At 36.0% G+C, this 26,625-nt stretch overlaps 1 protein-coding gene across 1 annotated transcript in view; it reads right to left on the bottom strand.

Annotated features, from left to right (window-relative positions):
* The window catches only part of KCNQ1 (potassium voltage-gated channel subfamily Q member 1), a 377,953-nt gene that overhangs the window by 261,613 nt on the left and 89,715 nt on the right, over positions 1-26,625 (bottom strand). The window contains exons 3-6 of the mRNA XM_026668287.2: positions 13,502-13,628; positions 11,888-11,966; positions 11,238-11,334; positions 6,634-6,774 (exon numbers count right to left, since the gene is read on the bottom strand). Coding sequence (XP_026524072.2) covers positions 6,634-6,774; positions 11,238-11,334; positions 11,888-11,966; positions 13,502-13,628 — 444 coding nt within the window. The remainder of the gene's footprint in view (positions 1-6,633; positions 6,775-11,237; positions 11,335-11,887; positions 11,967-13,501; positions 13,629-26,625) is intronic.

Below are 26,625 nucleotides of genomic sequence, written 5' to 3'. Positions count from 1 at the left end.
CTGGTAGTGGTGGTGAGAAGATGATGTCATGTGTTTTGCCTTCAAGCAATGCTAAATGGCTAGTACACATACTGGAGCAGATTAGACATGACAATCAACTTCCATTAGTCTTTTAAAATCCTTCTTTCAAAGTTCATAATTCAGTGATTTATCAGAAATAGTGTAGGTTCTCCTGCTTGATCAGGGAGCTGGACTAGAAGACCTCCAAGATCCCTTCCAACTCTTGTTATTCTATTCTATTCTATTCTATTCTATTCTATTCTATTCTGTTCTATTCTATTCTATTCTATTCTATTCTATTCTATTCTATTCTATTCTACTCTACTCTACTCTACTCTACTCTACTCTACTCTACTCTACTCTACTCTATACTCTACTCTATTCTATTCTATTCTATTCTAAAGATGGATCTATCATACACAGCTCCATGTATTTTAGTGTTTCACATTCAAGGAATTTAGGAAAGTTGAATTGCCAGTTTCTATAATAGAATTCAGAACGTATCTTCCAGTACAATGAAAGCCTCCATACAATCATATTTCAACATCATAATAATGTGGTTTTAATAATATGTGAACAAGCCTACCTACTTCCTGGGCTTATGCATTCCATCCTTTCCTTCTATGTGATCCATATAAAGTATCTGGAAGCTATTATTTCCTCAGTTTTAAAACAGATCATCTTCAAATTGTGGTTTGGTTTCATAAAAAGTAACTGCAATTCACAAATCTGATGATCTGGGGTCACCATGGTTAACAAAAAGCAGAAGGAAACATACCAGAATGATTCCTCCTAGATGGGCAGAAGCGGGGAGAATGGAAATCTGCAAACTAAGTAGGTATGCACAGGACTGTTTAATAGCTAAACAAAGCCAATACCCCTCTCTCCTTAAAAATTCATAAATAGTTTCCAATATTTATGGGCTACTACAAAATAAAACTCTAGATATTCAGCAGTAGTTATAATTATACTTATCATGATACTAACAGAGTTCACATTTCCAGGCCTTATCATGATTTTTCCTCATGTAGTGTTCCTATACTACATATTCCATTCATATTCCATTCTCATTTTTATCTTTTTTCTGCATTAGCACTATAAATTTATGATGGCATTTATTTATTATTATGCTACCAAGCAGCATAAAAATCTAGGAAGACAGATTAATGTCCTCCTAATATGCAGTGCAGCATAAAGGAGCAATAGGTTTTTCAGCCAAATGACCACATAAAAACTAATTTCTTGAATCCTATCCCAGTCCTCTTAACATTTCCCTAAAATAGCTCAACATTCCATCTCAATAAACTCTTTTAGATTTCCAGGCCAAGTGTAGTAACCAAAATAAGTAACCCAACTAATCAAAGTTGGGTGCTGGTATCTAATTTGTACATTAAAATGTTTAGACAGCTGTTATGTCAGTTATTTGTGTATCCCCACAACCTCATGCATCTGTGGGGTAAGAAAGAAACCTATTATTACACTATCATGTATGGGAGAACCTTAATTTAGGAGAAAGAAAAGTGCATAGGAAATGAAATTACAACAGAGCTCATGTTAACATGCTGTAAATTCAAAGCATTAATTGAAGCCTTCATGACTTGGAAAACTTTACAACGCATGAAGTCTCAGGGCATCCTGCCCAAAGTCTACTCATCTCTATAGAAAAAACTGTGCCAGCTCCAATCCAATCATTTTGGGTTTATTTTACTTTATGGAAAGATATGTATACAAAGGAATCCCAGTCCAGGTGAAAAATGCTGTAGGGAAGATTTATACAATAACAGGAAAAGTAGGCAAACAAGCTAGGGACGGAACTATCACTGGTGTAAATAGTGTAAATCAATTTAATGACTGAAATAATTCTTTAAATTCATTCAAATATTTATTTGCAATACTCGGGATGTTTATGTAGGACATAACAAATTTTGTGAGAAAATATTTTCGAAATGTTCATTTGAACCTGCACTGAAATATTGTTTAAATATGTACTTTCATGGAAAATACTTTTAACACTACAGATTAACAAAGAAAAGGAACAGAACAACTTACAAATAAGGTTCCCCTGATCTTTTATTCATACATCAACCATCTTTAGAGGACTAAATTTACAGGATTATCCCCCAAAATTAGCTAGTGGGCATTTTGCAGCCTTATTATATGCAGATGATATAGTGACAATATCAACTGAACTAAAATGAACTCTGTGGATTCTAGATCAGGGATGTCAAACTTGATTTCATTGAGGGCCGCATTAGGGTTTTATTTGACCTTGGGGTTGGGGGGCATGGCCAAGGTGGGCATGGTCAGCTTGACGTCACTCATGTCGGGGGTGCCTGTGATGGCCCGAGCAATCTGCCAGTGGAAACGGGCTCCCAAGCTCCGTTTTCAGCTGCGACAGCCTCCTACAACCCTTTGCCAGCAAAAATGAAGCTTGGGAGGGCTCCACGTGGCCTTCCCAAACTCCATTTTTGCTGGCAGAGGCACTGTGGGCCGATCCTTCGCTGTTTCCAGGTCAGATCCACAGGCAAGATCTAAGCACCCCGTGGCCAGATTTGGCCTGTGGGCCTTGAGTTTGACACCCTTGCTCTAGATGCTTACTATTCTGAAGAAGAACTTGAGATCAACTGTAATAAAAACAAAATTTTAATTTCTGCAAAGTGACGTAGAGACCATACCTATTGGTTATAGAGCCAGACAAAAATATAGTTCTTTAAACATTTGGGCATAGTCTTTCATCATTTTATACCAAATATAATATAATGGTAGTTATACTATTTTCTACTTCTTCAGAATGGTACAGCATAGACGAACAGCATTAAAGCATACAGCTTCTGTTTGATGCTCAGTTGTGACCATCCTTTGGAAAGGATTCAGCCCAAATTTTTAAGGACTATATTTCAAATATATGACTAATGTGGTGCGGGGGAAGGTTTAAAGATGGACACACTGCTTGTACTGCTGCCCAGGGGTTAAAGTTACTGTATTTTTCAGAAATACAGTACAAAATTGCAACACTATGGACTTTCCAGAGCAGTCATTCTGATTATGGGTACTAACTGTACTTAAGTATAAAATATAAATATTTTATATTTATAAAAAATATAAAATATAAATATAAAGCCAAACTGGATTTATCTGCTCTATCCAGAAAGTGTTCCTCTCTCTTTTAAGTGTAGGAAGTTAGCACCCACACCTCTCCTAGAAAATTGAAATATCCTAGGAAATATTAAAAAGGCAGAATATTTCTTCTAAAAAGAGTAGAAACTCACCTCAGAAGCAGAAACTCACCCCCACCTTTGTTAATGGGTGGGCCATTAAGGCCTGGGCCAGAATACTTCACATAACAAAGATCTCCAGGTAAAGCTATAGCAATTGCCAAAAGCCCTTTTCAGTGCATCATCATCATCCAGCAAGGCTCAACCAAGCCTGGAACTCAGGACAGCCTACAGAGTTGTCCCTGCATGGCCCATGGGAGTCTGACAACCAATCAGAATACCAGCTCCAATTCAAATCCCAACAACGATTATAAAACCCAGGCACTCTCAGCACCTCAGCCCTTTTTGATCTTTTCCTTCAACTTGAAGTATGTGATCATCCTTTCTTTTCACTCTGGAGCTCCAGGCCATGTGGTCCTGTCCACCATTAAACCTTCCAAACAGCCTCCATGTTTCCAGTGTCTTTTTCCCCATTTGGAACTTAACCCAGAAGGATATTTCTTCCAACATAAGGCCAGCCAAAATCAAGTAACTAACTCTAAATTTCAAAAAGCACCAACATTAGCATATTTTAATGTTTTCCTGACAGCTGTTCTTGAGAGCAAATATGAAACAATCAACAAACACAAGATCATCTCTTGCAGAGAAGAATTTATTATATCCATACCTCATATTATTTTATACTGCTTACTCCATAAAGATGAAGGGCCTGCTTTATAACTCAAATTCTGGGCAAAGTACCAGGCAATTCTGAACTATTTTATGTAGAATTAGTTTAATAGACCAGACCACTATCATTTCCTTGAACACAATTAAATCATGTTATAATTGTTGCTGTGATTGCCTCAATGACTTAGCTATAATTTTATGTTGTGTTATTTTAGTCTAAATAAAACTGTTTTTCAATTATTTGACTACATATAGAATTCTGGTCAGTGATTGTAATAAAAGTTATGTTGTTGATGATTATTCTTGTATCAAATAAAAGTTACCTCTGGTTCAGTCTTTTATTTATAACACTGACCAGTTACATGCCAGTTTGAGCATTTCTGTGAAAAAGTTTTATTAAAGTATTTGAGGGATGGATTCTTTCAAAGCAGAACAAAAAAATCAGTCATTTTGTTTTCAATTAAAAACTTCAATAAATGGAACCATTACAATACAAAGGCTATCTGTTTGTTATCTGTCAAGTAGGTCCAATATATATCTGCAATCAAATTTTCTTTACAAAACAGAAGAGGTTTATATGTAAGAAGTTATTTATTCTCTTTACACATGTCTATGCTATTTCAGAACTGGAATTGTAACATACTAAAAGAGGAGGCAATGTTTGAATAGCTTTGTTTGATCAGCTGGATAGTTTTACAGCACTATTATGTACAGAACACTGTTCTTGCTCTCCCAGCAAGCTTAGGGCCAAGCATCTGGCAATGCTGAAACTTTGATGATATCACTGCCTCACAAAAGCTGGTTAGAGTTGAAAGTTACAAGAACACAAATCACAAAGAACAATGACAGCCCAAACAAAGCCTGACAAGAGAGAAGAGTGATTTGTAAACAAAAGAATTATGTTGTTTAATTAATATCTTATGCTCTTGTTGATAGATGATCACTGCTATTCAGGTATCTTCTTAAGTTGGGATAACTAGAGATGTGGTTTATTAAATATTAACTAATTCACCAAAATCAGAGGCAGTCTGGTAGCAGCTTTTATTAAAAAGTGTAAGCTTTCCTGAGCTGCATAGAGTGACTTGACTGATAAAGGATGTTAATTGTGAGGAGGCAGGTAGGACATGGAAAGAGAGGAGAAGACAGGTTAATGATGCAAGACAAATTCCTGGTGTGTCCAATCAACCTTGGCCAATAAAGAATTCTATTCTATTCTATTCTATTCTATTCTATTCTATTCTATTCTATTCTATTCTATTCTATTCTATTCTATTCTATACTATACTATACTATACTATACTATACTATACTATACTATACTATGAAACCTGATGATTTGCAGGGTTAATATAAACCTGCATGATGCCAGCTGAAAGTTGTTAGAACTGCCCTGAATGAAAACTAGATAAAACAGAAATTGCAGAGAATCAAAGGAAATAGTTCAGGGACTGTACACTGATATATTTGTTCAGAACACAAATCAGTACTGATATAAGTCCAGTAGAGTGATATTAATTCCTCTGAGCCCTCAAATATTGCTGCAGTCATGAATATTACATATTTATTTTAGATAGAAATTAAAAGATTAGACGGGCTGACAATGGAATTATTTTACATTAATACAAATACTAAGTTTCAATTTGTCTACTAGAAACCAGGAGATTGTGAGTTCTAGTGGCATCTTAGGCAAGAATTGGCTGAGTGACTTTGAGCCAGTGACTGTCTCAGTTCAATTCCCCTCACAGCGTTGATATTGTGGGGAAAATAGGAGGAGGAAGGAACATTAAGTGTGTTGCCTTGAATTATTTATTAAAAAAGGTAGCATTTTAAAAGGTGAAGATAAACAATTGTTTTGAAGGAAGCTTGCATGTCAGGATGCAGGCTGAGTCCCACTGCTCTTCTGAGACAACAACTCCTAGACAGATATAAAGTTAGATGACCCCCGTCTCTCCATCTTCTGGGGATTAGCAAAGAGTTGGTTCTTTTAAACAGAGGGGAGAACTTTGCAGACATCCATGAATTAATACAGGAGGAGGATATTGTCAAATGCTGGGAAAGAATAGGGAGCTGTTCAAAATATGGCAAATGAGGAACAGATGGGCATTTCAGCTTTAACTCTTAAGCAAAGCCTTAGTCCATTAGTCTTACAGAATGCATGAAAAGAAAATTTAAACACCTCTAAGAAGCCTCATCTTGACAGGTTTCTTATTTTTCATTAACAAATTAAAATGGCACTTTTTTATTTAGTTTTTGAGATTCTATAATTTAAGTTCTTCTTTTGGATTAATGGGATGCTACATGAATGTTGCTTCCTTGGTCAAGGGTCACCATGATGATGCGACAATGGAACTTTCTATTTGAATGTTCTGTCTGAACCCTCAACTGTAGTTAATCCGAAATGTGATTGGACAACTGTTTTAAATAATTTAATAGTTTAACACAAAAACTAAAATATCCATTTTCAAATAACACAATTAGTTGTAGTTGTAGAAACAAAAGCTTCCCATTGAAACTAGTTTGGGTGATCCATCAGATTCATAGTTTAGGAATCTGCACTCTTCTATTTTAAGCTATTTGTAGCCTTAATAGATGGAAGCAAGCACTAAAAAACCTGAATCTATCATGAAATTATAGTTTAGACACAACTGTCTGAATAAGAAAACAATTTACTTTTTCTTCCAATAATTTAAAGTGACATATTTCCTATATTAAATATATAGCATATCACATTTGATGCTTTTATACTTACTACTCCCCACCAAAGTGCATCAGCATAGCTGCTAAATTCATGATCGCCCGAGTCATTCACAGCATCTTTTTCAGCCAAGTACACAAAATATGAAGAAAAAATCAAGCCCAGAAAGCCAATATACAGAGTAGTTATCAATTCCTGAAAGAACAAAAAAGAACCAATTAGTGAATAATTAATCATATAGGGCTGATGGTTAACCTTTTCATCGTCCCGTGCTGAAAGTGTGCACATGCATACGCATGTGTGCATGCACCCAATGCAATGCACACGCGCCCCCACACTCCTGTGCATGTGCGCGTGACCTCCTCATGCTCCTCCCCATGCGCTTGCGTGGCAGATACTTGACAATCAGCTGGCTGGCAGAAGGCGCACACATGCGCAGTGGAACTGAGCTGGGGCGACGGCTTGCATGCCGGCAGAAATGGCTCTGCGTACCACTTCTGTCATGTGTGCCATAGGTTCACCATCATGGATTTAGGGAATTCTGCTGTCTTCAGAAGCCATTTTGAAAAAATAATACTTGATCCCCAAGTTCATACTTCAGTGGGCTTATTATTTTCCAGTAGTACTATTTTAGTAACATCCAGACAGAGGAAATTTTAAGCGGCAGAAAGCCTAATTCTGAAAAGCTAACAGCTCAATCTGAAAGCCCTCCATGTTAAAAGTTTCTAATTTGTGCTGAAGGAAGCTTAAATTTAAATTAATTCATATCAATATTAGATGAAAAAAAATCTTATAAATTCCACATAATTTTGAAAGTTATCATCCTCATTTTATTTATTGGCTTCAATCCATTCCTCAAATTGAAACAAAATGTTTGCTAAGCAAAATGATCCTAGGTTAGCATGCGGAGTAAACAGCATTTGCTGATTAAGACTAATTGTGAAAAGCATCATGGAAATAGGCATGGATGAAACTTGTATTTCAACAAACTATAGTGTTGAATTGTAACAAATTTAACAACTAAACCTGACATTCAATTAAAGAACACTTAATTATATGAGTGTTAATTCATTGATTAAATCTGCATGTGAATAAAACAACACTTCTGGTTTGAAAAGCATATATCTTTTACTCAGGGTATACAGTATGTAGCATGTTATATAAGACAGAAGTAGAAATTACTTTAAAGTCAGATCTAGTCATTGGCAGTTGGAAGAGCTTTGAAATATATTTTTTAAAAAAATATAGGAACTGCTTCCTGATTTATCAAAAAACTTTTTAATAAAATTTCTTTATCAAAATATTTTGCATTTCAAAATGATTGTATCTAATCAGTGGTGAGATTCAATTATTTTTTTTACTACCAGTTCTGTGGGCACGGCTTGGTGGACGTGGCTTGGCTTGGTGGGCATGGCAGGGGAAAGGTACTGTAAAATCTCCATTCCCACTCTACTCCAAGGGAAGGATACTGTAAAATCTCCATTCTCTTCCCACTCCACTAACCTGTTTTCCAGCTCTGTTCTCCTGTGCAGGGCAACAAAAGACCCAGCCGATCAGCTGAGACTTGGGAGGCAGGAAATAGATGGGGGCAGAGCCAGTCAGAGGTGGTGTTTGCTGGTTTTCTGAACTACTAAAAATTTCCGCTACCGGTTCTCCAGAACTAGTCAGAACCTGCTGAATACCACCTCTGTATCAAATATTAGAAGTTATTTTAATAATGTAATCTCAGACCCATCATCCACTGGGAGTTTCAGGGGGAAAAAAGTTTGCATATATTCCATCTTTCTACAAAGTACTAGACTGACCACACTGAGATGTTCTTTTCTAATTCATCGAACCAAGATATGCACAAGACTATTGCATCTTAATGTAAATATTTTGCTCCACCCTTTGCCACAATCTACAATTAGACAAGAAACCCCTAATTTTCCAGTTTCCATTCCTTCCAGACTGGGAAAATATAACTATCGGTTTCAAATATGTTCAGAGTATTAATGGCCAAACCACATGTCATTTTTACTCTAGAGTAAACATAGTTAATCCAGCTGGAAACCTTCATGAAGTAGGGTGTGACTCGAGTTCTTTGTCCTATATTTTTCTTCTAATCCAACCAGAAACCTTAATGAATGGGGTGTGACTCTAATTCTTTGTCCCATACTAAGGTCATGATCTAGATCAGCCCTTTCACATTTCAATTAATACAGTCAAGAAGGGAATCACTGAAATAAATCAATATCTTGTTTGGGCAAATCAAGTGACAAAATCAACCAACTTGTTTTGGGAACACAGTGGCATAAACGTTTTAAATATTCCTTTTCCAAACACTACCAATCTAAATCACAAAAAAACCATGCTGTGTTTCCTGTACAGGTAGTCCTTGACTTACGACCACAATTGAACCCAAAATTTCTGTTGCTAAGTGAGACATTTGTTAAGTGAGTTTTCCCTAGTTTGCCACCTTTCTTGCTACAGTTGTTAAGTGCAGTTGTGAAATTAGTTGTTAAGTGAATCTGGCTTCCTCATTGACCACAAAAGGGGACCACATGAACCCAGAACACGTCATAAATGTGAGTCAGTTGTCAAGCATCTAAATTTTGATCATGTGACCATGGGATATTGCAGTGGTCGTAAGCATGAAAAACAGTTATATGCCATTTTTTTCAGTGCTGTGGTAACTTTGAATGGTCACTAAATGAACTGTTGTGGGTTGAGTGCAATGTGCAATGAAAATAAAACATACGGTTGCTAACTACCAGCCTATGCACTGAATTGGGTAATTCAGAACAGACTTTCATTTACCCATAGAGGAACAAATGCAGGGGTGGGCTGCTAGGGGTTCACCTGGGTTCGAGCGGACCCGTTGCTAACATTATGGCTGGTTTGGCGAACCACCAAATCCCACCCCTGGCTGGCCCCTCTCATCTCGCCCTTCCCCTCCCACCCCACCCAGGAGTCTCCATGCAGCCCATTTTGGATGTGAGGTAAGTGCAGGGCCCACACGGAGGCTCGGGGAGGGGCAAAAAAAATAGGCCTCCTGGAAGTTCCAGAAGTCTGGAAATGGGCTTGTTTCCAGCCTCTGGAGAGCCTCCGGAGCCCAGGTGAGGCTGTTTTCACCCTCACAGAGGCTCAAGGAAAGCCTCCGGAGCCTGGGGAAACGCCCCCTTGCGCTGTGGTGCAGGAGGCCAACTAGGCCACGGCCACCATGACCACGCCCACCCAGCAACCGGGCAGAAGACCCATTGCTGAAATTTTTGAAGCCACCCCTGAACAAATGGATCTGAATAAACTTCACCTCAGCTCTGGATTTCTACAAAACCAAGTCAAAGATGTATGTGTGTATGTATGTATGTATGTATGTATGTATGCATGTATGTACCTATGTATATATGTAATTTACATACATATCCTCCAAGATCTCGTGTAAATGTATATGGCTCTTTACCTATATTTTATCTGTATATCAACTGTAAAATAGATCCAGCTAAGAGATAATAAATGACCCAATCAAATCCAAATAATTTTGCAGTCAAGTGAGATTTGAATTTTATATTTAGGCTTGAATTAAATATGGCAGTTACATTTTCTCATAGTTGAGACAAAACAAGAAGCCCTGGGTAAACTATTTTCTGTTCAAGTGAGGCTCATAATTAAAAGAGAAGGCAATGATTTTGCCTTGTTTATTAATACTATTATAATTCCATGTTTACTATTTTAAAGATGTGGAGACACATCATGGTTACATAGGAGAATAGGTGCAAATGTTATCTATAAATACACAAACACACACAGACACATCAAAGGATTGCATTTACTTTAAAAATGTATAAATCTGTGATACTCTTTAATAATACAATCATAGACGTAGAACAAATCTATTATGGAACATAAGCCTATTAATTCAGCATATATTCAACTAAAATTACAAGAGTTCATATTACGTTATTTTCTGGTCAGATTTCACTTACGTCAACTTAGGTGGTCCTCAACTTACAAACATTCATTTAGTAAACGTTACTATACTAATTACTTACTATTGGTACTACTGAGTCTTAGAGAAGACTTTAGTCTTCTCCGGAGTTCAGAACTACAGTTTTGTCTGCAGACTTTCCAATCCATGTTGGGAAGTCAGAGAAGGTGTAAGCAAAGCTAGAACATCACTTCCTGGCTTTAATCCATGTAATTTGTTGGAATGACACAGAGGTGTATTCAGCAGGTGCTGACCAGTTCTGGAGAACCGGTAGTGGAAATTTTGAGTAGTTCGGAGAACCGGCAAATACCACCTCTGACTGGCCCCGCCCCCATCTATTCTCTGCCTCCCGAGTCCCAACTGATTGGCTGGGTCTTCTTTGGTTTCCCTGCATAGGAGAACGGAGCTGGAAAGCAGGTTAGTGGGGTGGGGAGGGAATGGGATTTTGTAGTAACCTTCCCCCTGGAGTGGGGTGGGAATGGAGATTTTACAGTATCCTTCCCCTGCCACGCCTACCAAGCCATGCCCACCAAGCCACACCACACCCGCCAAGCCACGCCTATAGAACCAGTAGTTAAAAAAAATTGAATCCCACCAGTGGAATGACACATTTGAGTACTCCAAAACTAATGTAAATCTAGATTCCCAACAATAAAGAAAGAAATGCTCACAAATTCCCATCTTTGCATACCTGTCTATGTATGAACACTACAGATCCCAACAGTCTCCATGTGCCGCCCTGCCGATCTACATGAAGCATGCGCAGAATCTGAAGAAACCGGATACCTCTGGGGAAGGGGCGGGAGTATTTAATCAAAGAAAAAGAAAGGAAACAAATTAAAATACAGTTTTGAAATAAAAGTATGATTATGGAAAAGAAAAGAAAAACCCACAGGGAATGATATATGTTTAGGACTATAGAGGTAGTCCTCACTTAACGATCATTAGCGCCATTCAAATTTGTGAAAAAGATTACTTACGACTGCTGTAGCCTCCCTGTATTCATGTAATTGTGATCTGTATATTTGACAACTGATTTCCACTTATGATGTTTACAGTGTCCTACATTTATGCAATCACTATTTGTGACTTTCCCAGCTGGCTTCTGACAAGCAAAGTCAATGGGGAAGCTAGCAGGAGGTCACAAGTTCATGTGATGTCTCGCTTAATGACTGTGGGAGATTAGCTTAATGAGCATGGCAAAACATGATCATTAAAATTGGGTGCAGTCAAGTTGATGCCTCACTTGATGAACACACCACTTAAAGATTGAATCTTCCAGGCTCTACTGAGATCTCAAGTTGAGTATTACCTGTATAAAATTACAGTTAACATATTTACCTGATAGCCGAGGTGGCAAAAACTTGACCTTTTGAACCAACACATAGTACTATCATGGAGGCAACAACTACAATAAGATCTGGAAATTAAAAACAGATAAACAAGTAAATATAGGTTAGAAAGTTTATGCACCTTACACATATTTAGATTTTATGCTAAAATATTTTACTTCTATTAGGTGGTATGTGTTCAGTACCCATTGATAATTAATATTCGATTATACAAATTTGCCTTGCTATTACTTTCCTCTTGCTTTGCTTGTATTTTTATAAAGACTTCGTGCACAGTCACATATTTGCTATTGTTCTAAAGACTGTAAAAAAGATTTTTATAAAGATGTCATGCACAGTAATATATCTGCTAAGATGTACAGGAGGTTTCAAGGCAATATATGTTTTAAATATTTTTTTAAATAAGGCAGTGTGTTAGTTTCCAGTATCCTTTGAACTTTTACATGGCTGCTACATATGATAAAATGTTTTTTCCCTGTGTCACAACATTGATTATTATATGATTTATCTATTTCTACAATTATGGACAGAGTTATGTACCATCTGTAAAACATTTTGTACCAATTATCTCTTCCTCATATATTTCCTTGAGAACATTTATTACTTAATCTTGCAACACTGGTGGAGCAAGGATGAATTCTTTGAAAAAAATAACAAAGATAGGAATGTCCTTTGATCAATGTGGTCAAGGAAAGAAAAGCAAGGAAAGAACCACCTCCAAAAGATGAAGCAATTTCACCTTCCCACCTGCACTTTTTATTTGAGAAAAAGATACATTGTCTTGTGAGGAACAAACACTGCATATGCTCATTCTGAAATCATACAGGCTATATAGAGTCTGTAAACGTTATGGAGCCATTTCTGGAAAATTTCCCAATGGAAATTCAATTTACTGCTACTCTGGAATAGTTCACAAGGGCACTCCATCATTCAGAATAATATTTATTTTATTTTATTGCATTTGTATCCATCCATCTCACATAGTGATACTATAGTTACTACTGACTAATATACTCTTTGGGGATTGAAATATTACCTTCTAGATCACTCTTCTGGGAACATAGAGCTACAATAACTAGTTCCATCATTTTATTAATATAAGGATAAGTAATCTTTTTAAATGTTATCATTTCTGTCTTTATTGGGATATCAGGAGCTACATTGTGAGGTTTTGTATGATTAGAACAAAATGTTGGAACAGGGTCAAAAACTGAATGTGATTTGATATTTTCCTACCACATTAAAAATCACAATTTAATTAAATCCCTGGAAAGTTTTGAAGCACCTTGGTCCAAGGTTTTGTAGGTCTCCTGGTTATAGAAATACCCTAGCAAGAAAAGAATGGAAAGAACAATTGCAGTGCCCACTCTCCTTGACTGACTGCCCACAACCAGTGTTCAACATCTCAAATAAGCTTTCATTAGAATAATTTTCCTATTAATACTTCTTTCGGTTTTCTATCATGATCATACATCAAATCTATACATGTGATTAGTCTGTAATTCAAAACAGAGACAATCACCCGTTCTTAGATAATGAAGCACAATATTTTCTGTTTTTTAATTTAAAATAAATCATAGTATACAAAACCACACATACTCACCAATGATAGAAATGGGTTTTCTAGCAAAACGAAGCCTTCCCCAGAAGCCAACATATTTACTGCGGCATCCTGAAGACCACAATCGAACCACATATTCAGTTCCAAAAAATACCACTAATACAATTTCCTAGAGGAAACAGATAGTGAGCCTGATTAATTTAATATGCCTTTAATGCTTTTCATATGCTATTTGGAGAAAATGGAATATCGGGTCTGGGAGTCTTAAAATAAATTGTAACAATCATCTCCCACTATGGTGTCCCTCCTGATTGGAGATTCAGATAGCTGTAGCCCCCGCCCATCTAAGGAATACCAGTTGTGGAATGATAATCTTCAACAACAATCCATAATACAATTAAAAATTAAAACGTTGTTTTATACTTAGTCACATTTTATTATCATATCTTGAAAAATATATGCCGGAAAAACATAAAAAGGCCTTCAAGGACAATTCTGTGCATGTAAAGTCCAAAATTAATAAAGTTTAATAGTATCTTAGAATTGTTAAAACTACACCTTAAATTTCAATTTTTAAAGTCATATTAAAAAAACCTACAAATGCAACATACCAATTGTTCAATTCATTGGAAAATGTTTTAAAAACTAAAGCTTCTAGTGGAAATTATGTCAAAAAGAATAAGCAAAATTTTGACAGAATAATAAAGTAGCTTATATTTTCTTCTTTTACATTGATGTTTTTATTTAGTAAAATATTTATCAGTGAATTGTTGTATAAACTTGTATATAGATACTTGGAACCACTATTAGCACTGTAACTAAATTTAGCTTTAAAATGTTTGACTTTCCTATGTCCTTTTCACTACATATATAAGTGGAAAAGTAGGTTCCACACTGCATGAAAATACCTAATGTGCAAATAAAGAAGCCACCTGGCCATTTCTTTAAAAAGAAATAACATCAGAATGTTTATACATAAATCATACTATAGTTATTCTGCAAAAAAAAACTTTTTTCAAACTAAGAAAATATATGACAACTACAATTAATTGACTCTGAGAAAGAGAAAATAACGAGGTATAGTGCATCAAAACTCCCTACATCAAAACTCCCTACATGCAATTAGAATTTAATATTGTAACAAGGGTAGGAAAATAGAAACAAGCAAGGGTGCCTTTATTTATGGGTGCCTTTAGACGTGTGGGTTTGTGGAATAAGGGAATAGCATGGGGAAAATTTGCATAAGAGCTCTAGGTTTTTAAAGAGCCTCTATGATTTGCTGGATAACAGGAACACTGACAAATATGCAAATGTGTGCTGCCCTAAAGACAATGAAACAGACATACAGTCAATGGTTACTGTCATCCAGTTCGTTGCATGACATGTAGACAAGCTTAGAAAACATTGATTGTTCTATAAACTCCTGCAATTGGAAAGAAGGACCAGTCAGCTTACACCAAGACACATTTTTCACTCCTGACATTTTGATAAAGGCATATTGACCTAAATGAGACCCATGTTATTCTGGAAACATCAGAGGTGAAAGGGCACAAGCTGTTCTTCATGGTCATACACAAAAATGCCAGGTAACTATTAGCAACTGGCAAATTCCACTCCCCAACCCTTGGCTTGGTGACACACAAGTGTTGTATAAGCCCAATAAATCCACTGCAGGAGGAGGAGGAGGAGGAGGCTGATTGTTTGTTGCTATATTTAGAGACAGCTGTCAGAATAGCTACTTAGAGGCTAAACCCTCTGCTGTTTAAACTTACAATAAAATGTGATAATCATTAGAAAGGCAAATAAGCAATTCTTAGTGAATTACTTCACTAAACCCTGCATACCATTTCTCAACAAACTGGGATTTCAGTAGTTTCAATATGAAAGAGGCAAACATAACAACAACAACAACAACAACAACAACAACAACAACAACTTGTATGCTACCCAACTCTCAATGAATCTTGATGGCTCAAATAATAATACATCAAATAAATTACAACCAAATCAATAAAGATAAAGGATAAAAAGAAAAGATGGCAAGTGTGATGAAGAGAGAGATCTTGTTCTCTCTCACCAAAGCCCTGGGGGAAGAGCCACCAAGAAGACGGGCTTCCAATGATGACATTGTTTAATTAAAGGATCCCAGAATGTGCCAAGCTACAGGACTGAATTGGCTACATGTTATAGGAGACAGGTGGTCCTTCAAGGGATTGAATGCCATGTAAGGCATGCACACTAAGGGCTTCTTTTTCACAATTTTTATCTGGCAACAACAACTTCAAATTTACCCTGTTTCTCCAACAATACGGCCTCCCCAATAGGAAGTCCCAGCATGTTTTATAGGCATGAAATGAAATTAAGCCCCTCCCCCAAATTAAGGCCTACATTAAAACATGCGAAATGGGGGGAATGATGGGGGAGCTTGCCATTAGGAAGTACTTTTGTTGCACACCCAGATATGGTGCTGCCTGCATTGACCCCGATACAAAGTGCCCCACCAATGCCGAGGTCAACATCCAAGCCGCCGCTGCCCGCCGCCCAAAGATGCAAGGGGGGGAAATTAAGTCACCCCGAAAAGACAGCCTAGCCATTTTTCGGGGCTCAAAAAAAAAAAAAAAGACCCGGCCTTATTATATGAGAAACACGGTAGCTATGTTATCTGGTTAGAATTAGGCTGATATTCTTATCAGATATTTACATTTATATTGCATTTTTTAAAAATGAAACTTAATTTATTTCGGAAAGCAAAGAGACATAAATGCTCAGCTGGGCTTTCTGTACATAATCCAATGTTCGACCTTTATAAACCTTAGTAAGACCACACTTATAAGCCTTAGTAAGACCACATTTGAAATACTGCATTCAGTTCTGGTCACCACAATATAAAAAGGATGTTGAGACTCTGGAAAGAGCATAGAGAAGAGCAACAAAAATGATTAGGGGGCTGGAGGCTAAAACAGCCTACAGGATTTCAGTACATCTAGTCTAATGAAAAGAACGACCAAGGGAAACGTGATAGCAATATTCCAATATTTGAAGGATTCCTACAAAGACAAGGGAATCAAACTATTTTCCAAAGCACCAAAAGGCAAGATGAGAAACCAAGGAGAGAAGCAACTGAGAAGAACTAGAACTAAGGAGAAAATTCTTGCCCTCAGAAGCTGTGGTTACTCCATTACTAGAGGCTTTCAAAAAGCGACTGGGTAATCATTTATCTGAAATAATATAGGGTCTCCTGTATAGGGGGTTGGACTAGAAAACCTCCAATCTATTATTCTATGTTCTATGTTCTACATTTGTTGGATCAGATTGAGGCTGGAGTTGAAAGCATACATAACAAGGAACCTACTCGATCCAAGAAAAGAGAATAAGTGATCACGCAGTTACAGAAGGTCAACTACTACAACCTGGTACACCCAGGACTATCTTTAAAGACAATTCAGAAAATAGGACAGAATACAGAGACTCAATTATTTTAGGGACTAGTTGATCAACATCTGGATAAACTCCAGTTTAAGTGCCAGATATGCTAGTGGACTTTTGGCCTCAGGTTAAAATGTTAGTGCAATTCTGGTGAAAGACCAGAATGGGTTTGGGACTGGTTGTTTGAAGGATCATCCAAACCCATAAACTTGCTTGATCTCTTATCAGTATAAGAGTTTCTCTTCAAAATCCATAGGTAAGATTTACCATGCCTATTTTTGTCTGGAAGAAATTAAGTCTGTTTAGGAAAAATCCTTGTCATTCTGGAATTTCCTACCACACGATAAGTGCATGTTCTCTACCTGACCATTTTAAAAATATTTTAAAAGACTTAGATATATCTTTTGGTTTTAAAAACGCATATGTCCATTTGTAATGTGTAGTTTTACTCCTGTTGCTTTTAAAAATACATTATTGCATTTGTTAGTTTGTATATTATATTTTTATTCATTAAACGGTTTATCTTAAAAATTGCTTCAAGGTGGCTTTAAAATCAGCAAAAAAATATTTGAAGAAATATATATATATATATGACCCCTTTATTAAATAAAATAGTAAGAATAAATGTTTCTCCTGGTTGCTTTACCAAAATTTTCCAAAGGACATTTTCCAGTGGTTCTGGGAGTACAGCTCTAAAAGGCAACCCAAAGTAATCAAGTAATATATAAGATCACATAAATGCTTAATTAATAATAAAAACACAATATAATAACTATAATATTGATGTATTATTGATAGAAAACAGTTTCTACCAGCATCTGCATTTTACTGGGCATAAACAATGGCATGACAAAGTAGCAACAATGAGTGCATTGGAATATCTGCAAGAAATATCATTTACCTGCAAGCAAGAACTGGTGAGAGTATTACATACATAGAAAATGAAGAAGCTAAAGTTTTCTGGGACTTTAGAATTCAGATAGACAAATACCTGCCACACAACACCCCAGACTTAACACCTGTTGATAAGAAAAATTTTTTAAAAGTCGGAATAGTAGCTATTGTGGTACCTGGAGATAGAAGAATTAAGGACAAAGTAGTAGAGAAAAATCACAAAATAAAAAGACCTGCAAATAGAAGTAGAATGACTATGTCAAAAGAAAGCAAATAAAGTATCACTAGTAATAGGCACCTTGGGTAAAATTTCAAAACATCAGGAGCATCATTTGAACATCATCAGCACTGAGAAAATCACCATCAGTCAATTGCAAAAGGCAGGTTTACTTACATCCTGAGATAATACCTTCAACATTACCGAACAGCATTTGCCTATCACAGTTGCTTGGAAAGGAGTCAACAGGTGGATAAAAACTCCAAATCCATGCTACGCACCTGGCTGACTATGCAACCAATCATAATAATTCCATATTAGTATTATACCTGACAGAATGTTATCAAAATAACAATCCTTCCAGGCAGCTAAAAATAAATATAATATTAGAAAATTCTTGGCAGGATATACATTTGTGTCAAATACATTTATATTGGATATTTCACGATGGCAGAAGTTTTCTAACACACCTGCTCTTCAATATGCGCATGATAAAGAATATAAAGAAAGAGCAAATAGTGATCAAGGGGTTGAGATAACATGTTGTTCATATCTGCAGATACAATCTAGATATGAGAAGGATGTCAAAATGTATTAATAAAGAAAATATATAGCTATTTATTATTACGATGGAAGATGAACAAGTAAAAGAAATAATGATAGTATGGGCTAAAAATTGTCTACTGCATACAAAGAGAATCTTTATAAAATGTTTTATAGATGGTATCAAGTCTGCAAAATGTTGGAAATGCCATGAGACACCCAGTTCGTATTATCATATGTAGTGGACATGTCAAAAAATGAAAAAATATTGGACAAAAATACATGGCTGGAGAAAAATGATAAAACAGCATATTGACTTGAAACCAGAGATATTTTTGTTGAGCATTTTACCGGATAAATATAATAATGGGAATGCATATTTGATTCTTCATGTATTGACTGCAGCTAGAACTGTATTTTCACAACAATGGAAGAGTGAAGAGATCCCAATGCAGGAACATGTGATTTAAAAACATCAGAATGTGCAGCTAACACTTAAAATCAGGGAAAAGAAAGAAACTGAATATTTTCTGACTTGGGACTTATTTTGGCTAGCTGAAAAATGGCTAGCTGAAAAAAAAAAAAAACGGGAGCTAGATATAGGGAAATACATGTAAAGGATCAGAGATATAAGGAAGGTATATTGAATTGGTTAAGTAAGTAATATTGTTATTACCATTATTAACACTACTATAATTAATATCAATGAAATGAATATTATTGTAAACATTTTGATTATTATTTCCTGGGTACTATTTGTACCCAGACAACACACTGTTCAATTAAAATTGGAATTTTCATATGCTATAAAATAAAAACTTGAATTAAAAAAAAAGAAAGAGCAAATAAAGACCTTTCCCTACTACCATGTTTCAGTGCCTTCCACGTATCTTTGAATCAACCAAAAACTATACTATACTATTAAATTGGTTGTCTGTATTGCCAATTCCTATTTTGCTTCCTATCTTCCTATCCTATCTTTATTGTCATTGTTCCCAGTCACTATCAGTCCATGACCTCCCTCCAAGAAAGTGGGTGACAAAGCTTGACTGTAATGAACTTCTCAGAGCCTAGGAAAGAAGATGGTAAATTGCAAAATATTAGAGAACCCTTCTGCACATTACTCTCATATCAAGGAAGTGAGTGACAATCTCCCCACTGCTTCCAGATATGATCAGAAAGTGGATATCACAATCCCTGGAATAAAGGTACTAATAAATAGGGCATTAAAGTACACAAACCTAGTTTCCAAGCTTCTGTAATCTAGATCAGGGTACTCCAACCCCTGGGCCCACTATCGGGCTATATCCTATTCGCAACCAGGCTGCGGGCCGGTGTACAACCGCACACAGCTTGACTCACGTGAGCAGCAGGGCGGTGCCCATGAACATGCACACCGGCCTGCCCTCGTGCTGCCCAATTCCCCTCTCCCCACCAGACAGGCAATGAAACCGCAAAGGTTGGGGACCACTTTCCTTCTACTCCTTAAATTTAATTAACTTTCTATGAGAATCCAAGCTTATTAACTGTATCAGATGCTAGGAACTAACAGGTTATATAAACCTAAGTCTGTGATCATCCATGGTGGTGTCATTGAAGAAAACACAAATGACATTAATGTGCAATGTTTTTATTGCACAAATTGATGGAAGGATGTAATTTACCTCGTTTGCCTAATGGCACATATACAATGGGCATTTTCATTGCAAATGACATCGTTTCATCCACTGGGTCCAAAGTTGGTTGTATCAGGATGTTCTAAATCTAGGTTTCGTTTTAGATGGTTTCTCAGTGCCTGTAGGAAACTCCCTGGGTTGATCTTTCCTGCTAAGTAGATTATACCTTTTCCTATCAGTATTCTACAAATTAATGTTATAAAATGCAGTTTGGGAGGAAGAGATCTTTTTAAAGAAAAATGCCATCAGGAGAAGCGGAGATTGAATTTCATGGAGACAATTGTCACACTGACGTGGCTCACCTTATTTCATAACCAATTAATGAGACTAGCTTTTCAAAGTTTTACTTCCCACCAATTGTCAACTGAATGTTTCTTTTGTTAAAGGGTTCAGGAGTTTCCTTTAGAAGTAATTTCTCTCTTTCTACAACTAATAATAAGATCTCAATATTACTGGAAATGTCTAAAAAGTTCTTGGCTACAAAAAGATTGGAAATTACATCTGGCAACAAAACTGGTCAATCAAGTACTTGCTTTTCAAACTTTTTCTGTTATTGAACTAAAGCTGCATGAAAAACTACTAAATATGCTTCAGAACTCCCAACATTTATTTCATCCTTTAGGAACTGGAAACCAAATCAGAAAGCAAAATCAGAATAATTCTCCTTCCGTTATTTTTTTATTCTACTATTTTTTAAAAAATAAAATCAAATATTGCAGTAACATAATTTCTACTTACCCTCAACTGAACATTCCTTTAAAAACTATGAAACATTGTGATTTCAGGTACTCTTTTTGGGTTTGAGATTTGCATTTACACAATATTCCCTGTCAACCTACTTGAACTCTCTCCCAAGCCTTCATACATCTACAGTAATAGTAAGACTGAGGTCTGTAGGCAGCTCACATCACAGATATGTGTTAATAGTTAATAGTACTAACTTTCAAACTGTAAGTGTGCCAAGCTCATTTGCTATATTTACCACTGCCTTCAACAATTAGCTAGGCTGGATGAAAATATTTTAATTCAAATGAACTGAACTGAATGAAACACAGGCCAATTTGGAGCATGAATTAGCTGGTTAAGATTCATTTACTCAGCAAAAATAACACCCTTCTTCACTTGATTTATTATTGAACTTTCAAAGGCTGTGTACAAATGTTCCCATTGTGTGCACTGTTTAACATGCTTAGATTGAAAGCCTCTTTCAAAAATGGAGTTGCTTATAGCTTGTTGTTCAAATATATTCCAGTTGCTTTATCATCAAAATACCATGCCCTCATTTATATGCTGGCTGCAAAGAGAGAACCCACTGTCAATATTTCCTTTCCCCAAGCTGTGGCTTCCAGAAATGGCAGACTACCATTTCAAAAAATTATAGCCATAGGTTAGCAATTTTGGAAAGTATAGTCCCAACATGACTGGAAAACATAAGAATGAGGATATGTTAGCATACAACATAAACAATGGGGATTTCCCCATCATTATGTGATATTCCCAAATTACGTAAGATTGTAGGGTGGATTTTTCTTTCATTCAAAAATTGCCTTTCTGAATCACATATATTTGAAGATCCATCTGAAGAAACTACTTGCCAGTTCTGGCATTTAACGTTACTTCTAACCTATGTTATTTTAATAATAGCCCATGGGAGAAAAGTAAGATGAGATCTATGGAGAAGAAGACAAGTAAGTAATGTAAGTGTTATTTATACATATAATTGCAGGAGATGCAATGAAACATACAATTGCAAGAAATGCAATGGGGAGAATGGATGTTAGGTGTAAAAAAAAAAATTTTTATTTTTATTTTTTTAAAACTGAGCTTGAGACAAGATTTGGGGCAACACCTTTTCTAGTTGCCATGAAGTCCTATCAAAGAAGTGAATAATGGGCATTTAAAAAAAAAAAAAAAAGATAACCATAAGGGAGAGTGTTGGATGTCATTTGAAATTTTCTCAGCATTTGTCAGCTTATTAACATAGGCTCTTTTTAAGAACCATGGCTCAGAACATCAGGCCTGGTTATTTTCTTCTCTATCTTTCAATATAGTATGTGTCTTTTGTTTACCTCCTTGCTCTGAGATTTCTAGGAACAAGTGAAACCGCTAAAACACAGCTGGGCATAAAAATTATAATTCAAGGTTATGCTGATGCTTCCAATGCTACATAAAGGGATCAACTACAATTATACATACATCCCTAGGAAGTGCTTTGAACCTTTGCCTGGCAGAGGTCATAATGTTACATCATATTTCATAATCATGGTATTATTTCACTTGTCTCAAAAGGTCGAATTCCTACAGCTGGCCACACTGCCTTCCTGTTTGAAGAAAGCCTCTGATTCGGAGAATATTACAATTAGTGTATTTATTACCAGCAGCTATGAGCAAAAACTGTTTTTGGAGCTGCAAAATGTGACGCAGTAATGTTTAGCATCCCCCAAATTCTGTTCAAAGCTACAAGTAAATGTATTTTCAGTATGAGAATATTTGTATGCATGATACTGAGGGATTAATATTTTTTTCATAGATATATATTCATCTCTTATATTTCTTTCCCGCCTTGTGGTGTATATATTGCTCTCCTTCTATTTTTCTCTCACAAGAATAAACCTGTGAATAGGTTGGATTGTACTCCAGATCCATCATCTTAAGTGAAATTCTATAATGACTCTGAAATACTACCCAACAAAATGACTTCTTTTTGTCCTTCAAGAAGATTCTGAAGTATTTGAAGGAAAATAAACATGGTATTAATGTGCTACACTTGAAATATTTTAATATTTAAATCAATAATGTCTATGCTGATGTTTTCTATGGAAGTGCTGGCTGAAGTGGTTTTTGTAGAAAACAACTTTTATTTTATAGTAATACACTGTGCCTAATTTTTACACAGCTACTCAACATAAACACATTCTATGTAAACTTTACATTTATCAATTTCTAGAAGAGCACATGTGACAAAACACTCAAGAACTGAAGAAAGTAGAAAGCTGATGCCTACGTAAATCATTTATATTTCTACCTTAGCAACCAAATTCTCTAATTTAGCAGCTTTACAGCTGCTAGAAGGAAACTAAGGAAAAGGGAGGGGAAAACAGATGGTATTGTACATTGTTCCAATTGCCAGACTTTATTATTCCAGAGTCTCATACTATAGTTTGTAAAACCATATAACAAGTATTAACACATTTCAGAAAGGAAGATTAAAGAAAAACGAAGAGGCAATAGATAGAGAAATTTAATTAACTAGGCCGGAGTTCAGAAAGTTCTTTCTTTACAAAAGAAAGCACAAAAAATGGATGCAATGCTTGAAGTAACTTTGTCATCTCAGGGAAATCTATTATGACTTTAGAGCACAAATTGCTGGACCCCCATTATGCACAATTACTTAACTGTCTTCAAATCTTACATGAGAAATCCATTCATGCCGTAAAAGGAATCCCTTCACTGCCCTAAATCCCAAACTTTGTTGATGGCATTATGAGGAAAAAAAAAATCTTCCTTTTCCTCTAGAAAATGCGTTTGTCTGCTCACCAGTAACATAGCTCAAGTTCTTTTTCTTCAGTGGTGACCCAACTGTTATCAACAAACCACAGTTACAGTATCAACATGCTCCTTGCTGATTTTACAGGTAGTCTTCATTTAACAACCAAAAATAGGGTCTAGCAACATGCTCATGAAGTTAAGTGGTCACTAAGTGAAACTGCTTATATCTTACTTCAGCTTTATTTTGCTATACACACCTGAGGTCATAAATGTGAGGATCAGTTGTAAAGGATTAGTTTTTCATCATGCTCATAACTCCAAGCAATTGCTAAACCAGATCTACCTATAACATGAAGTAGCAGTCACTTATTTCATGTCCATGGAAACCAAACTGTCAAGCACAGGAAATCAGGAAGCAATGCAGTTCAAATGTATACAAGAGTCTGAACTACTACTAATGGTGACAGCAAATTGGCGGTAGATAAGAATAATCAGAATTCAAGGTGGGCTGGACTTAAACCACGTGGGGGCGTGAAATGACTGGACACTGATGACACACTTAGCCCCTCCCTTGGGCTCAACCTGGTTATCTCCTACACAAATAATTTATTAAACAAAATCCTACTCAGCCATGAGGATCACGTTTACCAATGCAGGTAATCCTCGACTTCCAACCACAACGGAACCCATAATTTATGTTACCAAGTGAGAAATTTGTTAAGTGAGTTGTCCCATTCTATAACTTTTCTTGCCACATTTGTTAAGTAAATCACTGCAGTTGTTAAATCAGTAACCCGCTTGTTAAGTGAATCTGGCTTCTCCATTGACTGTCAGAAGGTCGCAAAATGTGATCACATGACCCCCGTGACACTGCAACCGTCATAAATGTGAGACAGTTGCCAAGCGTCTGAATTTTGATTAGGTGATCATGGGGATGGTGCAAGGTTGTAACTGTGAAATATGTTCATAAGTCACTTTTTTCAGTGCCATTGTACCTTCGGTCACTAAATGAACTGTTGTAAGTTGAGGACTACCTGTAGTAAAGCCATCATAGAAAAGAACTGTTAAAAATAGGCAACAAGCAATTATGTAGTCTTTTGGCTTCTGACCTAAGTGCCTTTAATGTGACCTGCCTAATATTCCTTATCTTCTTTTTTAGATTAAATAGCCATGAAATTCGCAAATTCTGAGGAGGCAAAACTAAACTTCCTTTTCTTTTTGACACTTGTTTGAAAGACTGAAATTATTCAGCATATTACCTCTTGCCCCAGTAAGTATGTGTCCTGGCTGTGAGTTCGATCCTAGGTAGAGGCTAATATTTGGAATAGACTCTCCTGCTTGAGCAGGACTAGGGTTGGACTAAATGACCTTCAAGGTCCCTTCCAACTCTGTTATTCTATGATTATTATTTCTACTTTATTAATGTATTGTATCTGAACAATGGTGAACTGTACCTTAACACAAAGCAAGCAAAATATATAACTTTTATAAACAACCACCTGTGTAAATACAGTAATTGGAAGAATTTGTCCTTAAGGAACTAAGGATGTCAGGCATTTAATCCAATTATTGCATATACAGTATGAGATTTCTGGAAACTGTGATTTAGGTTCGCTGGATAATCTTTATCAAATGTTCTTTTTGTTTTGAATGTTTTTTTCCATCATTGAGAGATAAACTTGGTTATTTAAAACTTTAAGATGTGACTTTGCAAAAATGTCAAAAAATATTTTAAAATGTTTTATTAGCATACCTCTTTTTTCAGAACAAATTTTTAACAGTCAAATCATTAAATGCTATGGAGAAGGCATTTACCTAAAATTTCAGTTAGAAGAAAGAGTCTGTCAGTTCTTGACTTTCAGAAATCTTGACATGGTGTCATGTCTCGTGTTCATTATCACACTATAAAACAGATGTTTCTGTATGTACTATCACATGAAATGAGTTAATTTCCCTTGAAGTTTATCTGCACTGACCAGATGACTTTTTCAGTAAGCACATCCAATGCCACTGTGGTTACCATAGAGACAAATTTTCCCATCCATTGTGCAGCCGTCTTACAGTAGCTACCAGCTGTTGTCTAGTCATATATTCCATCGGAGGTGAGTTAGGTAAAAAAAATGGGAGATCTACAGCTGTCCTAGCCACTTAACTGTAGTTTTCAATTTCCAGCCTTTTTGCCACTTTCACTAAACACTTTTGTTAAAAACTCTTAACAATGCGCCTTTATTATTACTGTTACATATAGGCTTATAGGAATAGACTAAGAAATATGAGTTCCTTTTGGGTAAAATATTGCCATATATATAAACAGATATTGTATTTATAGTGAATTCCACTGGATGACAAAGTTTTACTAAAATTAAGCATATTTAATTTCAGCAGGAAAGTAAATGCTTTTTACCATCCTATTTATTTATTTTGTGTATGGCATGTATGTGTGTGTGTGTGTGTCTGTCTGTCTGTCTGTCTCTGTGTCTCTCTCTCTTTCTCTCTCTATGTTTCTCTCTCTATGTTGTGTTAGTGGGCAACACAATATAGAAGATAAAATATTAAATTAAAATAAAACCATAATAAAGTTACCATAATAGGGTGCCATAGAATTGCAATGGGATGGATATTATAATTCCTTCCTACTGAAATCAGTGCAATTTAAAATGCCCATCTAGATTGCGCTTTAAAGTTCTATCTCAGTGTTTAATTGTTTAATTCAGGCTTTCAATTATTTTCACTCCAGGCTGTTGAGAAGGGGAGGGAAGACCTTCAGATTACTGCCTCTGGGTTCTTTCAAAGCTCTTATACCTTGCTTCAGTCCATTAATTCATCCTTCGGTACTCTGATGAGTCACAGGGAAGAAAAACAATTGTAGCTACAATTTTCATTCTTGCATTCTTCTATTTAAAGGGACTCAAGTTCAAATG

This window comes from Notechis scutatus, chromosome 1 (assembly GCF_049901735.1).
Source record: "Notechis scutatus isolate UNSWTSFEM ecotype Mainland chromosome 1, rNotScu1.2, whole genome shotgun sequence".
Classification (NCBI taxonomy): Eukaryota; Metazoa; Chordata; class Lepidosauria; order Squamata; family Elapidae; genus Notechis; species Notechis scutatus.
Note: the sequence above shows the minus strand (reverse complement) of the source record. Positions and strands in the feature narration are given on the sequence as shown.